The 16,637-nt window shown below is 40.2% G+C and overlaps 1 protein-coding gene across 4 annotated transcripts in view; it reads right to left on the bottom strand.

The window, feature by feature from the left end:
• Positions 1-8,799, bottom strand: part of GLS (glutaminase) — an 84,896-nt gene extending 76,097 nt beyond the window's left edge. For 3 of the 4 annotated variants that reach the window (XM_019022005.4, XM_063695406.1, XM_055379279.2), the window contains exon 1: positions 8,156-8,799. In XM_019022005.4, the coding sequence (XP_018877550.1) occupies positions 8,156-8,541 (386 nt within the window). In that variant the 5' untranslated portion in view covers positions 8,542-8,799. The remainder of the gene's footprint in view (positions 1-8,155) is intronic. The other variant, XM_019022006.4, reaches the window with a different exon arrangement.
• Positions 8,800-16,637: the final 7,838 nt, after the last annotated feature.

Genomic DNA, 16,637 nt, shown 5'->3' with positions numbered 1-16,637 from the left:
ATAACTCATTTCTTCAGCCAAGTATCCTTTAATATATCAGTCTAGATGGAATAATACAGATACTATATGAATTCTGTCACTGCAATCACTTTGATACCACTATAGACAACTTGTTCAGAATAACTAACATATATAGGTAGAAGTTAATGAAAAACTTCAGCCACACATAAGGAAAAATGAAACAGCTATGAAAACGGAATGGGCTGCCTTCTAATGGAGTGAACTCCCTTGTGAAGGCAGTATTCAGGTAGAGACGAATAACAACAACCTATAGGGAGTATGTAACAGAAGAGAAGAAAGCAGCAGCTGGGGAGAAGGGTTTGTAAGATCTCTTATAATCCTCAATCTAAAAAAAATTAACTATAAATTGAAATAGTTTGCTGCTAATAGATGAAAAAAGAAAAATCAAAACAAGTCCTAATACTGTCTGAACTTGCTTAGGTCATTTAATATCTGTGGGCAGCTTATATAATATGTAAAATGAGCTGGAATTAAATGTTCTTTAAAGTTACTTCCAAGCTTAATTCTGTTTTTGAGTTGCTAAAAATAGATGTCCTCCAAATCACTACACTAAAGTGAGATCATAAACTTTATTCACTCACGACTTACATACTTTTATTTTACACATTAGCATATTCATCTGGGTTCTAAAACTAACAGAAGTATTTAATGCCACTGAACTAGGGAACTTAAAAATGGTTAAAGTGGTAATTTTTATGTTATGTATATTTTACCACAATTTTTTGAAAAAGCTAAGCAGAACTGGATACAGAAGATAAGAGTGAAGGAGGATTCCTAAAGTAGAGACATGAAGAACAGTCAACTGATACAAGATACAAAAATCCACAAAAGAACAAACCCACCCTTAAGAGTACTGGTTAAAGCAGAACCAATCAAGGCATGAGAGAACTTACCAATAAATATATTTTAGTGTAGGGCTACTCAAACTACAGCAGGGACCTCCTCTTTTTGTAAATAAAGTTTTATTGGAAGACTGCCACATCTATTTACCTATTGTTTGCAGCTATTTTGCTACCACCACTGAACTGAGAAGTTGTAGTAGTGACTAGAGAACCCCAAAAGCTGAAAATATTTACTATTTGGCCTTTCAGGGAAACTGTGCCAGCACTTGTCTTACAGCATCACTGTATTACAGTGCAGTATAATAATGCATCCTTAAAATACACATAAGTTGAACAAGAAATGTTGAACTCTATTCATTACAATGTTTTAATATGGCAGAGAAATATGTAACATTTACTAGGGAGATATATCAAGCATAGTTTTAAATTTTTAAAGTTTGATGTTTGAGGGTACCAGTGAATATGATTAGACAATGCTGATAAACAGGAGCTGTGCAAATTCATACATAACCTATTTTCATACTTTTCTTTCAATGTAATGGTGCTTACTGTTCTTATACAACCAGAATCAGGATATTAGAAGAGTAGACAGTAGAGATTTACAAGTTCAAAATTTAACAGATGTGGTTCCTTTGATTTTCAAAACTATGGAATGTTTTTTACTGTTTTAGACGTTTCCCACTTATAATGGGGGGGAAATCTTAAAAGTAACAAAAGGAGGCAGGAAAAACAATGCCCGTTCTCATAAATCACAACTGCTAATGTCATTTTGGCTTATTTCCTTCTATTACTTTTTCTGAGCTTTTTAAATAGCTTGAGATCATACTGCACAGAAAATTCTGTGTTCTAACTTTTGGCCGTTATAACATTACCTTATATCCTAAAAAGTATCTGCAAACATTTTAAATGACTAAATGAGAGATGTACCACAATTTACTTAACTATCCCACTAATGTTGAACATGAGTTTTTCTCCATTTTTCTCTAGTATGCATAACACTGTACCAAAAATAATAGGAAATAAATCTTTCTAACACTTCAGTTTATTTTGTGAACTTAGATTCCTAAAAAGGTATGAATACTTTGTAAGTTCCTCATAGAGCTTAAAAATTGCTCTTCAGAAAGTTTACCATCAAAAATTGAAGGACGTGTCTATGTCATTCAAAATATCCTCATCAAGGAGACAATTTTAAAAATCTTTTTTAGAAGCCTGTACCAGAAATAAATAGGCAAAAATATATTTCTTAATCCTGAAAGCTATCAGTTTTATTCATTATGCAACATCTACAGTTCCATGTTTCAAAAGTAATGCTTTTACTATAAACATTTCTTTATAATGAATTTAACATATCAAGCAGAGGACACTCCCAAATGGAAGTCAAGGTACATTTAGATTTTGCTTCTACTACGTTGTAGGGGGTCAGAAAATCACTAAGTGCAGTGATGACTCACAAGTAATGTGTTTCATAACCAAAGCAATTTTGCACCTGAGTAGATTTCAGGGTAAAACTGTAGTAACAGTATCTCTATGTGAAAGCTATGTACCTCACTTAGAGATATCAGTAATTAATAACTATTTTTATAAATACATCTGTTTACTCACCTTTCTTAAGCATTTCTCTTACTAGCAAATGACTTAAAGGCGAAAAGGCACAGACAGGCAACTATAAAATATAACCTTAATTTATATAGGATTTAACATGATTGAGCTCCCTCACACAAATTCTATAATTAGGCTTTCAGTTTATATAGTCATAATTTTTCTTCATTTCAAATATCACAAGAAGGAAGTAGTACAGCCTTTTACTATTACTTTTTTTTTTTTTGAGACAAGAGTCTCGCTCTGTCACCCAGGCTGGAGTGCAGTGGCATGATCTCGGCTCACTGCAACCTCCACCTCCTGGGTTCAAGCGATTCTCCTGCCTCAGCCTCCCGAATAGCTGGGATTACAGGTGCCCGCCACCACTCCTGGCTAATTTTTGTATTTTTAGTAGAGACAGGGTTTCACCATGTTGGCCAGGCTGGTCTCAAGCTCCTGACCTCAAGTGATCCACCTGCTTTGGCCTCCCAAAGTGCTGGGATTACGGGCATGAGCCACCACGCCCAGCCTGATTTCTTTTAAATAACTTTTTAAAACTCAAAGAAACCCACAAATATCTTCAGCAAATTTCTTTCAAAGTGACATTTATCTTTGGACTAAAATAGTGCCCCCCCCCCCCTCCCTTTTAGCTGGCCTACATATTGCCTCATAAAAAAGGCTGAATTCTATTTGGTAGTCATTTCATGGATTAGCTGACTTTGAGGTAGGTAGACTTCTCTATAAAAGAGTAAGGTCTAGAAATATGCAGCTAAAACTCCAGGAGACTAAACCCCTCAGAATCTAATTCTTGTTCTATCAGTGAATTTCATCCAAATATTAATAAAATTATAAATTAACAGCATGAGTTTGTTAATTACAGATCATGGACAAAGTTATCAATGACTAATTGATGCACATTTCAATATAAATATTAGGTCACAAAAATGTTATGACATACAGTAGTTATTGGTACCTTTTTCACTTGCTTTTAAAAAAACAAAAAACTGGGCTGGGTGCAGTGGCTCACGCCTGTAATCCCAGCAATTTGGGAGGCCGAAGCAGGCATATCACAAGGTCAGGAGGTCGAGACCATCCTGGCTGACATGGTAAATTCCCATCTTACTAAAAATACAAAAATTAGCCAGGTGTGCTGGCACGTGCCTGTAGTCCCAGCTACATGGGGGGCTGAGGCAGGAGAATGACTTGAACCCGGGAAGCAGAGGTTGCATTGAGCTGAGATCACACCACTGCACTCCAACCTGGGTGACAGAGTGAGACTCCACCTCAAAAATAAATAAATAAATAAAAATAAAATTAAAAAAAAACTAAAACTCACTGATAATCATCACCTAGAAAAAAATTTTAATAATGAAGAAATCAAAAATAACTAAGGGGCTGCCTGAGAAGCCCAAAGGAAAAAATTAAACGTACTTTCCACCTTGATTTTAGCTTAAGTGAATTGTAAATATGTTAACTTTTAAAATTAAAACCAAATGCAATACTGAAGGATCATAAAAACACGTGCCCCTATTTTAACAGAGGTTTTGTCATTCAGTTCTAAAACTTAATATTTATATCTGCCAAATACTAACTCAACTTCCTTACTAGTATTGTTCAATCTACCCAATTCAATGTTCGCTGAAATTCATAAGCATTTCATCTTACTTTGAAATTCAATGTTCAGGCCGGGTGCGGTGGCTCACGCCTGTAATCCCAGCACTTTGGGTGGCCACAGCGGGCAGATCATCTGAGGTCAGGAGTTCAAGACCAGCCCAGCCAACATGGTGAAACCCCATCTCTACTAAAAACACAAAAATTAGCCAGGCGTGGTGGCGGGTGCCTGTAATCCCAGCTACTCGGGAGGCTGAGGCAGGAGAATGGCTTGAACCCAGGAGGCAGAGGTTGCAGTGAACCGAGATCACACCACTGCACTCCAGCCTGTGTGACAGAGCGAGACTCCATCTCAAAAAAAAAAAAATTCAATTTTCAGAGTATACACCTCGATGATTTTCTTTGCCCTTCATTTTCCATTTACTAAATATATGAACTATCAAAACATAAAGCTGAACTATCAAAACATAAATCCATACTAACTAAAGCTAGCTGAAATCATTTTTGCTTGCATTTTTACTTTTAAATATAAATATATTTTAAAGTATGCTTATTTGTGTAATTACAAATATTTCTGAATGCCACGACTTCATGTAGATGTGCAAACATCCAACTACCACATCACAGGTATGCATTTTAATAGAAACTACCAAACTGCCTAAAGTAACTGAACTAATAATTTATACTTCTACTAGCAATGCTAGAGTTCCTATTTTCCCAATTACTTGATTTAACATCTGCCAATCTGAGAATGGGAAACTGACCTCATTGTTGTTGTAACAGAATACTTTCAATATTGCATCCTGTATGAATTATCTATTTTCTAACAGCATACATATGCTGGTATTTTTCCAGCCCAATTTCTGTTATGTATCTCTTTTCCTTTCTCATTAAAAAATAAATATCCAAATAAAAAAACTTAATAATGCCCCTTACCTCTATCCCTCTGACTCTTCCTAGGGACCATTCACTAAGATAGGATACATACTTCTGGACTTTATGGAAATAAGTATAACCAGCTTAACAGAGAAAAGTATGATAAAAATGTCCATATGGGCAAGTGCTGGCATAAACCATAACATAGTTTGTGACTTTAATATAATGCTCATTCCAGTTCCTGCTGGTTTTCTGGAAGAGGGTGCTATTTTCAAATTAAAACTCTAAAATTAATCTCATAACAGTACGCAAAATAGGTTGAATTGGAGAAAAGAATGAATATCGGGGTACAGACTTAAAATCTGAAGTCACTGAATATGTGGCGACAAATGTAAGAACAGAGCTTTAGATTAAGAGGTGAAGTATTACCTACACAAAGATGAGAGTCAAAGCTGAAAGAAGGGATATGCTGTTGAGAAGGCAGACAAGTGGGAAAGGGGCAAAGGCCTCAGCCTCAGGGTTTACCCAGTGAGGAAATTCAAAAAGAACTAGGAAAGAAGAGAGAACAATTTTGAAAACAAAGAGAGGCAAGCAAAGTTGGTTTTCAAGATAACAGAATGAACCATAACAAAATTAAATAAGATCACTAAAGACAAAACTGAGCAAAGATCATTAAATTTTTCTATATGATATTAAGACGTTCGTATCCTAAACCACACTAAAGTTGTGTAATGGAGACAGCATAGTCTAAAGTGACATTAGTTCAAAGAGTTTGTGAAAAAAAGGTAAAGTAACTTGCTTATATCACGCCTCCTTCCAGAATATAAAGTAAATAAAATATAAACTCAGGACCAAGGAAAGGAGGAAACGCAGATATCCCAGCCATGTGAACTGATGAAATTGGTGTGGTTAAGCATTAAATTTACTCTGAACTTATTTATCAGCAGAGCAAAAGGTAAACAGTGCAACTCACATAGTTTCATATAAGACAGATGTATAGCAATTTCTCAAGATAAACATTTTTGTGGAAACTAAAAAAATTAAAAACCTTCATGTGCAAGCCTGAAATTCCAAGGCCAATCTCTTTAACAGGCTTTACAATAATGAAGAAGCAATGTTTTCTCATTTATTTAATAAATAGTTATGTGTCATTTAACACACGCCAAATATTGTTCTAAGCCTTTTAAAAAATGTTAATTTAATTTTCTCATGGTTATTTCTTTTAATACTACTACATAAAATCTGGCACAGTCCTGAGTGAGTGCTAGCATACCAGGTGGACTGCTGATTGAGGGATGACCTATGCTTTGCAGGCTAAGCATTAGAAAGGATAACAGATCAACTGGGAGATTACCTCCCAGGATAAGAGAAATGTTTGTCACATAAAGGCAAAATGAAAGGAGCCAAAGAGGGAAAGCTACATTTGGAAACCAGATCATTAAGGAAATAGAAACTTTAACCAAATTAAAATACTTTCTTCACAACCTTGAGGCCATTGCTAAAAGGTGATTTTTTATTAAAAAGGCAATGAAACCAGAAACTTCTGGACAAGTAAATCACAGAAGAAGCTCAATTTCCTGTTTGACAAAAGAGGAAAAAAAAGAGAGGCACTAGAGCCACTGCAGAGACACAGACCTGAAGACATAATTTTACTAGAATGCAGTTCCCATCTTGTAGCCTTTAAGATGAACTTTTAAACGGTTGTGACTGCATTTTGCAATTCTGTACCTTGGGCACTTGCATGTAAACTCGTTACTTGCTTGGTAAACCGGATGATGTTAAAGTAAAAGTGAGTCCCAGATGAGATTAAATTATCATTCTAGTCCCTAAAACATGAGAGAAGTACAAATTTAACAGAAGTATAGCTTTTTAGAACTTGAAAGGATTTAAGTCATCTAACCCAAGACATTAAATAACCTGTCCATGGTCAGGACGCTATTTTGTGGCACAAAACCAACATCACAAAATACCACAAATTTCGCCCATCATCAAGTGATTTTTTTCAAATAATCTTTTTCAGTCTGGAAGAAGAACTTTAGAAAAGTTTCTGGAAGGTCCCAACTTCAATTACAGGAAAACTTCAAGCAGGCGTGAGATTGAAATTATAAGAATGTTCTCACTTTCAGTTTGACTTAAGGAACTCTAGAGCTGGAAATAGCAGCAGAAATAAAAGGGAAGCAAAACAGGTTAGAGTGTCAGCGTACAAAGCCAGAAAAAGAGTAAGGTATAATGAAAGCAGACCGGTAAATTTTTACCCATTTTGGGAAAACAAAGTGGTCCATTTGTATTACACAAGACAAAAATATATAGCAGACTGCTTTGCATATTGTTTAAGAAAAACCAATTTCGCTTTAAGACTAAACTACCGTGCCGTACACATACAGGATGAGTCAACATCCTATCACAATGAAGTCACAAAACCTACTCAACTCAGATTTTTCACTGAGTTAGTGTATTATGTCACATTTCATCTTGGCTATTTAACTTTTATTTCTAAAAATCTCCCCATCTCACGGAAGACCTGACAAGCCAAAGCTGGTCCCTTATGCAAACAGGTGGTCTATACTGCGTGCCCCATCTTCTCGGCCACATGACCCGATTCCTCCTAATCTCACTTCTGAAACATTGTTTCCGGTGCCCCAGATGGCTCTACACGTGCCTGAGGTAGCCACTCCAGAAATATAAAGAGCTCTCCGTCACATCTGGCTTCCAACCGGATGATGGCAGAAACCAAGGGAGGGCAGGCAGAGCGGAAACGAGCCAGGAAAAGCGACAAGTCAGGTAGGTAAAGGCTCTGCTGAACGCCCAACTCCTAAATGTCACTCGGTGGAGATGTTCGTGCAGCATCGCCCACGAATGGCTGGGGCGTGCGGCCAGGCGCTGCAGCCGCGAGCCAGGGAGCTGAGCACCCGGCGCGGGCAGGGGAGCGGCCTCTCTGGCGCTGGGGACGCCAGGCGAGCCCATCAGGCCCCACCGCGGCCCCACCAGGGCGACCCCCGCCGGGGGCGGAGAAGGGAAGTGGGGGCCTGGCGGAGGGTTGCGGGCGGGGAAGGCGCGGGCGGGGCCGGGCCTAATCACATGGCGCAGACGGCGCAGGCCGCCCGGCACCTCTTTCTTTCTCTTTTCTAGAACCTCGGCTCCTATCCCGCCCCACCGCAGGGCCCCACACAGCCTGAGCCCGGGCCCCGAAAGGAACGAGGCCTCCTGCGCCTCGCGGAGACACTCACTTTTCACCTGAGGCCACCAGCTCTTTGCCCTCGCTGTTGCCAAACGCGTCCGTCTCCCCGGGGCCGTCCTTGGGGCCGGGCGCCGCCGGGGCAGCGGGTGGCGACACCCCGGGCTGCGGATGCGTGCTCCCCTTGCCCAGCTCCTGCAAGATCTCCGAAGGAGAGCTGGACAGGCCCCGCGCGAGGGGCTCCGCCGGCCAGCCGCCCCCGCCCCACCACGGGTGGAGTCGCGCGGCGGCAGCCGGGCCCGCGGCCGGCCGTCCCCCGCCTCGGGGACGCCGGCACAGGGTGACCAACGGCTGTGCCCGCCGCAGAGTCGCGCTCACGCCGGCGGGCGACCGCAGGAGCAGGTCCCGCAGCATCCCCGAGCCTCGCAGCCGCATCATGCCGCCGGGTCCGTCAGCGCCCGCTCAACAGGGGAGGATGCTCCGGGCGTGGGCGGCCGGTTTCCTCGGGGAACGCGGTCTGTGGTGGGGCGGTGAGATGACAGAAGAGGAAAGGGCAGCTACGTGGGTGTGGTTCCGGCTCGGACTCCCGCAGCGGATGCGGGTGCTGCTGCTGCTGCTGCTGCTGCGCCCTAGGATTGCCGCGACCGGTTCTCTTCGCTCCGCCTAAGGCTCCGCACTGAGGCTAAAGCGCAGGGGAGGGCTAGAGACCTTCGGCGCTCGCCGACGGCCCGCCCCTTTCGCCCGCTGCGATTGGCTCAAATCCTCGACCTCTCTTTTGATTGGCGATTAGGGCAGTCAAATTTCTCTCGGCTCTGGGTGCGCGGAGAGTAGGGCGGGGGATTGATGGGGGGCGGGGAGAGGAGTCAAACTGACGTGTGAAGCGGGTGAGCCAGGCCCGGCTGCTCAGTAGTCACTTTCTGCACGCCGTGCCAACTCCGAGGCTAGCCTAGTTGGGTACTAGGGGCTCTGGGTTCTCGCATTTATGAAGCAGTGGGCTCCTCCACTCCGGGAATTCGAGCTGTTGGGGAGACTCATGGGCGAGATCCCCCGCAGCCGAGGGCAGTGAGGTCAGCAGGTTTGGCGGGGCTGAGTCTGGCCAAGCTGTCGGAGCTCAGCCGATCCCAGCTCGCATCTGGCCCCCAGGTCAGGGCGTCTGGCGACTCCTCCGAGAGCAGCCCCGGACAAGCTTCATCCCTCTCCCAAATGTAACATTTGCTTGAAACTTTCCATGATTGGCTACTACCGAGACGTGAAGTGTTTTGGAAAAAATGAGCAAAATCCTTTCAGCTATGCGACTTAAGCCGTGGGAGGGTGGAGGTGGAGGGAGGGCGACGAGTGGCGAGGCGGGGTGGGGGGGTTGCGGAATCCAGAATACGACAGCTTTCTTTTTTAAAAATTATTTTTTTAAATGTACACCGATACTTCAACAATAGTTTTGAATAGCAATGATTCCGTTAACGCTAGTTTGCTTGAAAGCAAAACTGTAGATACTTTTCTATTTTAAAAACTGCTTCACTGTTTTAAAATAGAAGCGTTGGATTACGGGTTCTCTAAGTTATTTCAGCATCACTTTATCCATTTATCCTTTTGGACCTGTGGAAAAACAGCCAAGAACCTGATAAACTGAGTTATTCCCTGAGCCTACATACACATTCCATTCCAGGACAAAAAAATGTTTTTAGACTATTTCCTGAGACAATTAGGTTTAAATGGCGTAGATCCACAGAGTTTAATAAGATGTTTTGGGGGTTGGTGTGTTGTTACTGTGTTGTTGTTGTGTGTGTTCGTTTTGAGAAAGGGTCTCACTCTGTCACCCAGGCTGAAGTGCAGTGGCGCGATCACGGCTTACTGCAGCCTTGAACTCAGGGGCCCCGGTGATCCTCCCACCTCAGCCAGCACCTGCTTTTTTTTTTTTTTTTTTTTTTTTTGTATTTTTTGTAGAGACGGGGTTTCGCCAGGTTGCCCAGGCTGGTTTCGAGGGATCTGCACTCCCTGGGCCTCCCAAATTGCTGGGATTACAGGCGTGAGCCACCACGCCCAGCCTAATGAGATGATTTTTATGAAACTAGAAGGGTGTATGTCAGGTGTATCATTAATTGATAACCGGATTTAGTAATCTAGTGAACTGTAAAATATTTCAATAGATTAATAATTAGGAAATCTGGCTGTACCTACAGGTTATGTGACCTTTGGCATGTTACAGCCTTGCCGTGTTTTAAGTTTTTTTTTTTTCTATCTGTTCTTTAACCAGAAAAACATGGAAAAAACTATCATGTGTAAAACATACAGTCACCTTTTTTATTTAAAAAAAAAAAAGCAGGACAATGGCGAACTACTTAGATGGCTTTTATTACTAATGTTACTTGTCCAACAATGTTCATGAATCAAAGTAATGATATATTCAGGAATAGAGACATCAAGTTTCAGAGGAAAGGTAACAAATATCACCCCTGCCTAACCCTGACTTGTTAACGACTTGCAGACTTTAATATTGTCCAATATATTAGCTGCAATTAGTTATCAATTTTAACTGCCTCTTTTTTCTCAACAACACAAAGCAACTGACAATCCAGTTACTGTTTTCCTCTCAGTTTCTCCCTTAATTTCTCTGAGTTTCTTATGAAAATTATTTTAGATATTTAAAGGTTTAAAGGCTTTATAGTTCACTTAACAAATAAGAAAGCTAACCTAGTAACAGATTATTTTCTAGAGTTTCTAGTTTCTAGAGTTTTATTTTCTGGTAGTTTCCAGACTTTCTGCTTTTGGTGAGAATGGATAGATATTACTCCCAAAATATGGAAGAATTGAGTCCACTGAAATTTAACCCCTTGTTTGAGAAGGCTAATGAAAAGGTTATAGACAAGAAACTATTATAAATAGAATAAAAATGTGACTCAATACTTTCATTTGATTCTTTTCTTCATCTTATATAATTTTTTAATCTTTAAAGATATTTTTATCTACAACTTTGTAACCATTACACAACTTTGGAGTTTCAGTTATGTTAAATTGAATTATATCATCACATAAACTCATGTAATCATCATGTAAAAAGTATAAAAACATTTGTATACATACAATAAGTAGTCCACCAAAATATCTACAAATACAAAAAAAATGCTCTCCACATTAACTATGGTTGGGTTGTCAGATCTACTCTTAGACTTCCTTTTTGCTCCAAAGTGCAGCTACACTACAAAGAGTTGCTGTCCCATAGCCATCATCAGGTAATCAGCCATCAAAAGGAATAATTGGAATTTGTGCACTTTGTTTCTGTTCTAACTTGAAGAAGGGTTCCTGTGCTTCTATGTTCCTGAGCTTCTCTGTTCTGTCGAAGATTACAAAAGGCTAATGTTTCAAGATCATAATAAAATCCATATATAGGCCGGGCACGGTGGACTCACACCTGTAATCCCAGCACTTTGGGAGGCTGAGGGGAGCAGATCACAAGGTCAGGAGATTGAGACCATCCTGGCTAACACGGTTAAACCCCATCTCTACTAAAAATACAACAATTAGCTGGGCGTGGTGGCACACACCTGTAATCCCAGCTACTTGGGAGGCTGAGGCAGGAGAATCACTCAAACCTGGGAGGCCGAGGTTGCAGTGAGCCAAGATCGCACCACTGCACTCCAGCCTGGCAACAGAGCGATACTACATCTCAAAAAAATAAAATAAAATAAAATAAAATAAAATAAAATAAAATAAAATAAAATAAAATAAAATAAAATAAGATAAAATAAAATATGTAGAAATTCCAGATTGCGCCTTCACAAAAACTAGTAGATTATTTGTTGACCTAGAACTAAAAAGAAAGTAATTCTCCTTTGACTAACAGCTTAAAAGAATTGCCTAAGCCTTTTTTTGAAATTCTTCTGTTTGGAGAATAGAGTAAGGTTCAGGAAGCCTCTAAACAAGCTTCTGCTACTACTTCCCTTTCTTTTGTTGGTTTCCTGCTTTAACTGGCCAAATTCCTAGCCTCACTGATAAGCCCTGCCAAACATGGCTTATTTTTCCAATACTGAATATAGATGTGTACTAAAGTAAGTATGGTAAATCCCTCATCTATAAAAAGGGGATAATATGGCCAGGCAAGGTGGCTCATGCCTGTAATCCCAGCACTTTGGGAGGCCGAAGCAGGTGGATCACCTGAGGTCAGGAGTTCAAGACCAGCCTGGCCAATATGGTGAAACCCCATCTCTACTAGAAATTCAAAAAATTAGCCAGGCATGGTGGTGCATGCCTGTAATCCCAGCTACTCGGGAGGCTGAGGCAGGAGAATTGCCTGAACCTGGGAGGCAGAGGTTGCAGTGAGCCGAGATCTAGCCATTGCACTCCAGCCTGGGCTATGAGAGCAAGACTCCATCTCAAAAAAAAAAAGGGGGGCGGATAATATTGGTACTTATAGGGTTGTTGTGTGGAATAAATAAACAACACATATAAAGCACCCAGAATAATGACAGTAGCACTCTGTGTTATAGCTGTTATTATCAAACCATGGGTGAATAAATTTTGACATGCAATGTGATCAGTTTTTACACTTATTATTGAAAAGCCAAACAATTGTTTTAAACCATCTAATAATAAAATACCATTTAAGGGGAACCTAGAGATAATTTACTTACTTCATTTTTAGAAAATAAACCAATAATTTTCAAAGTATCTTAAAATAGAAAAAGATAAAGACAGTCAGATTAAGAAAAGCTGGGCTCAGTGCCCAAAGTAACAGCTATTCACAAATAGCTAAAAAAAAAAAAAAAAAATTCCAGAGAAGGAAGAATCGCTGAGAAAGCAGTCCTTGAATATACATGTCATATACAAATACCTTAACATATAGCAATTAAATCTAAAAATATATCATTTGCCATCTATGTAAATGAAAGTATACCTCTGTTCATTGTGACATCATATAAAATGACAAGAGATATTCATCAAATTTGAGCAGCATATCTGAATGATCTGCCTTAAAATACTAACTATATGAAGTTCTTTTTGAGAGTTTCCTGGTGGCCGGAGTGGGGGTTGGGTGGGAATCAGTTATTTTTCTCCACTTAGAGTAATATGATAAAGATTTCAATTAGTTGAGTTTGTAAGGTAATATTGTTTATATTTACACCACCATTATATTTATGGGGACTCCAAATATTAATTTTTTAAAGTGATTTTAATGCTTATTTTTCTGTGGATTCATATTAAAAATAAATCAGGCTAAACCCCAGCCCAGAGTTAAGAAAGTCTTTCTTGTATATTAGCAAAACCTAAAAAAAACTGATTTTGTATATAGTCCAAAAGTCAGTCAAAAGGATACCTGCTTGAGAATGAAAACAACCTCTGTGGTAGATTATATTACTATTCCCAAATATTTTTGTCCCTCCCACTGGGCAGACTTTACCTCCTCACCTTGGATGGCAGTCTTGGCCTTGATTTGTTCAATGATATGTGACAGGAAGTGGTATGCCACTGCCGAGCATAAACTCACTTGGTTCTGTCATCTCTCTTTTCCCTTTTAAACAAGAATGGCATGTCCCAGAGAGGGGACGCTTCTTTCCCCCCACACCCCACCACAGTTCATTGGTTCTAGTCCAGTCCATGAGGGGATGCTTCTTTACCTGGGTCCCAGAATTATGGAACAAAGCTGACAATGGCTTTGGCTGACAAATAACATCAAGAGAAATAAGCCTTATTTTAAGTCATTTAAACTTGAGGGTTATTACCATAGAATGACTTAGCTTAAGCTGACTGATATATCGTCCAATTTGAATGAAGAAGACGTGGTAGCCAGGATACAAACCTGTATTATGAAGAAGAACATTGGCGAACTCTAAAAGATAGTCAGTCAACCTACAGAGCAGTTGAAAGAGTACCACTAAGTGGGACTGCCTGTCAATAGGCATTCTTTTCCAGGTACAATTAAAACCAAAGCTCAGGTAGGAGACATTTAATTGATAGTTTAGTATGTCATATGCATTCGGACATGTTAAGTGGAGAAAATTAGCAGTGATTTGAAGTTTGAGCCCTATACAATTATGCTGTGGTTGGTTTTATGCTGTGAAATCTAATGGTGGAGCAGCTAACATTTGTCACATTTTACAAGCCCTGAAAAAGAAAAATGAGCCAGGGCTTTTATCTATTTATGCTCATCCAATGGTAAAATCATATTACCAATTCAGAAACCAATTACTGAACTCCACTGAAATCATTATTTATGGAGCTAAATATAAAATTCAGAGTCTACAATAATGTATTTTGATGTACCAGGTTAAAGAGGCATCAGTATTCATCCTCTGGAAAGCACGGGTTCCTTCAAACTATATTTTCACTTTTCAAGCATCTGACATTTACAGTAAGCATCTGGTTCCCTCTATCCATTTAGAAGGTATTACAAACAATGCTACAAATCCAAGGGTTGGTTTGTGACCGAGCTGCTTCTCATAGAGATAACACCAATGTGTGTTCTGAGGCAGAGCTTTATTCACATGTACCCTAGATAGTACAACAAACAGTACTATATATATATATATATATATATATATATTTTTTTTTTTTTTTTTTTTTTTTTTTTTTTTTGAGACAGAGTCTCACTCTGTGGCCAGGCTGGAGTGCAGTGGTGCGATCTCAGCTCACTGCAACCTCTGCCTGCTGGGTTCAAGCTTCTCGTGCCTCAGCCTCCCAAGTAGTTGGGATTACAGGCACATGCCACCACACCCAGCTAATTTTTGTATTTTTGGTAGAGACTGGGTTTCACCATGTTGGGCAGAATGGTCTCGATCTCCTGACCTCATGATCCGCCCACCTTGGCCTCCCAAAGTGTTGGGATTACAGGCAGGAGCCACCACGCCCAGCCAGTACAATGTATTTTGAAAACTCTGTAGAAACAACCTAAATGTTTATCAGTAGAAGAATGGATTAACATAACATGGCACACATTATGTAATGCACATTATTTAAAACTAATGATCCCTAGTTTCCTATATTAAGTGAATAAGTCTCAAAAACAATGTCGAAGGGGTAAAAGTTACATATGGGTGTATATATATTATACTACCTTGATTTTTTTTTTTTTTTTTTTTGAGACGGAGTCTCGCTCTGTCACCCAGTCTGGAGTGCAATGGTGCAATCTCGGCTCACTGCAACCTCCGCCTCCCAAGTTCAAGCAATTCTCCTGCCTCAGTCTCCCAAGTAGCTGGAACTACAGGTGCCTGCCACCATGCCTGGCTAATTTTTGTATTTTTAGTAGAGACAGTGTTTCACCATGTTGGCCGGGCTGGTCTCGATCTCTTGACCTCGTGATCCACCTGCCTCGGCCTCCCAAAGTGCTGAGATTACAGGCATGAGCCACTGTGCCCGGCCTTATAATACTATGATGTTAAAACATGCAAAACAATATATTATTTATAGATTTATACAGATTTTGTTTAAATGTTTAAAACATGCACAGGAATGGCAAACATCAAATTCAGTATAGTGATTATTGTTTCTAAATATGTAATGGAGAATGGCATTGAAGAGTTGTACACAGAGAGTGAAAACTGTATCTGTAATGATTAACTTCATTTTGTTTGTTTTTTTGTTTGATAGAGTTTCACTGTTGTTGCCCAGGCTGGAGTGCAATGGCATGATCTCGGCTCACCACAACCTCCGCTTCCTGGGTTCAAGCGATTCTCCTGCCTCAGCCTCCCAAGTAGCTGGGATTACAGGCGCATGCCACCATGCCCCACTAATTTTTGTATTTTAGTAGAGATGGGATTTCACCATGTTGGCCAGGCTGATCTCGAATTCCTGACCTTGTGATCCACCCACCTCAGCTTCCCAAAGTGCTGGGATTACAGGCATGAGCCACCGCGCCCGGCATGATTAATTTCTTAATAATTTTAAAAATCTGAAGCAAACAGGCAAATATGGTTTGTTATGTTCCCTTTTCTGTCTATTTGAAATATTTTGTGATAAAAGAAAATAAGCTTGGCCGGACACAGTGGCTGACGCCTGTCATCCCAGCACTTCAGGTTGCCAAAGCGGGCAGATCACGAGGTCAGGAGTTTGAGACCAGCCTGACCAACATGGTGAAATCCCATCTCTACTAAAAATACAAAAATTAGTTGGGTGTGGTGGTGTGCGCCTGTAGTCCCAGGTACTTGGGAGGCTGAGGGAGGAGAATTGCTTGAATCCGGAAGGCGGAGGTTGCAGTGAGCCGAGATTGCACCGTTGTACTCCAGCCTGGGCAACAGAGCGAGACTCTGTCTCAAAAAAAGAAAATAAGCTTTATTTCAATGTTGAAACCCATTACAGCCCTCTAACAATTATTATATGTGTAGAAAATATTACAAATTCTATGATACATTTTAATGGCTCCTTTTAAACTTAATTTCGCCTAACCAATGCTGACTGATATAAATAGTAAGCAATACAGCTACCCTGTAAATTATTTTTCAAAAGGACAATGAAGAGTTACTACCCTTGAAATAAAGGTTTTATTAAAGATAAGAATGACATATTTGACATAAAAACATTAAAATTATATTTTTTTACTATCAGAG

This window comes from Gorilla gorilla, chromosome 11 (assembly GCF_029281585.2).
Source record: "Gorilla gorilla gorilla isolate KB3781 chromosome 11, NHGRI_mGorGor1-v2.1_pri, whole genome shotgun sequence".
NCBI classification, from domain to species: Eukaryota; Metazoa; Chordata; class Mammalia; order Primates; family Hominidae; genus Gorilla; species Gorilla gorilla.
This window is presented reverse-complemented; position numbering and strand designations above follow the sequence as displayed.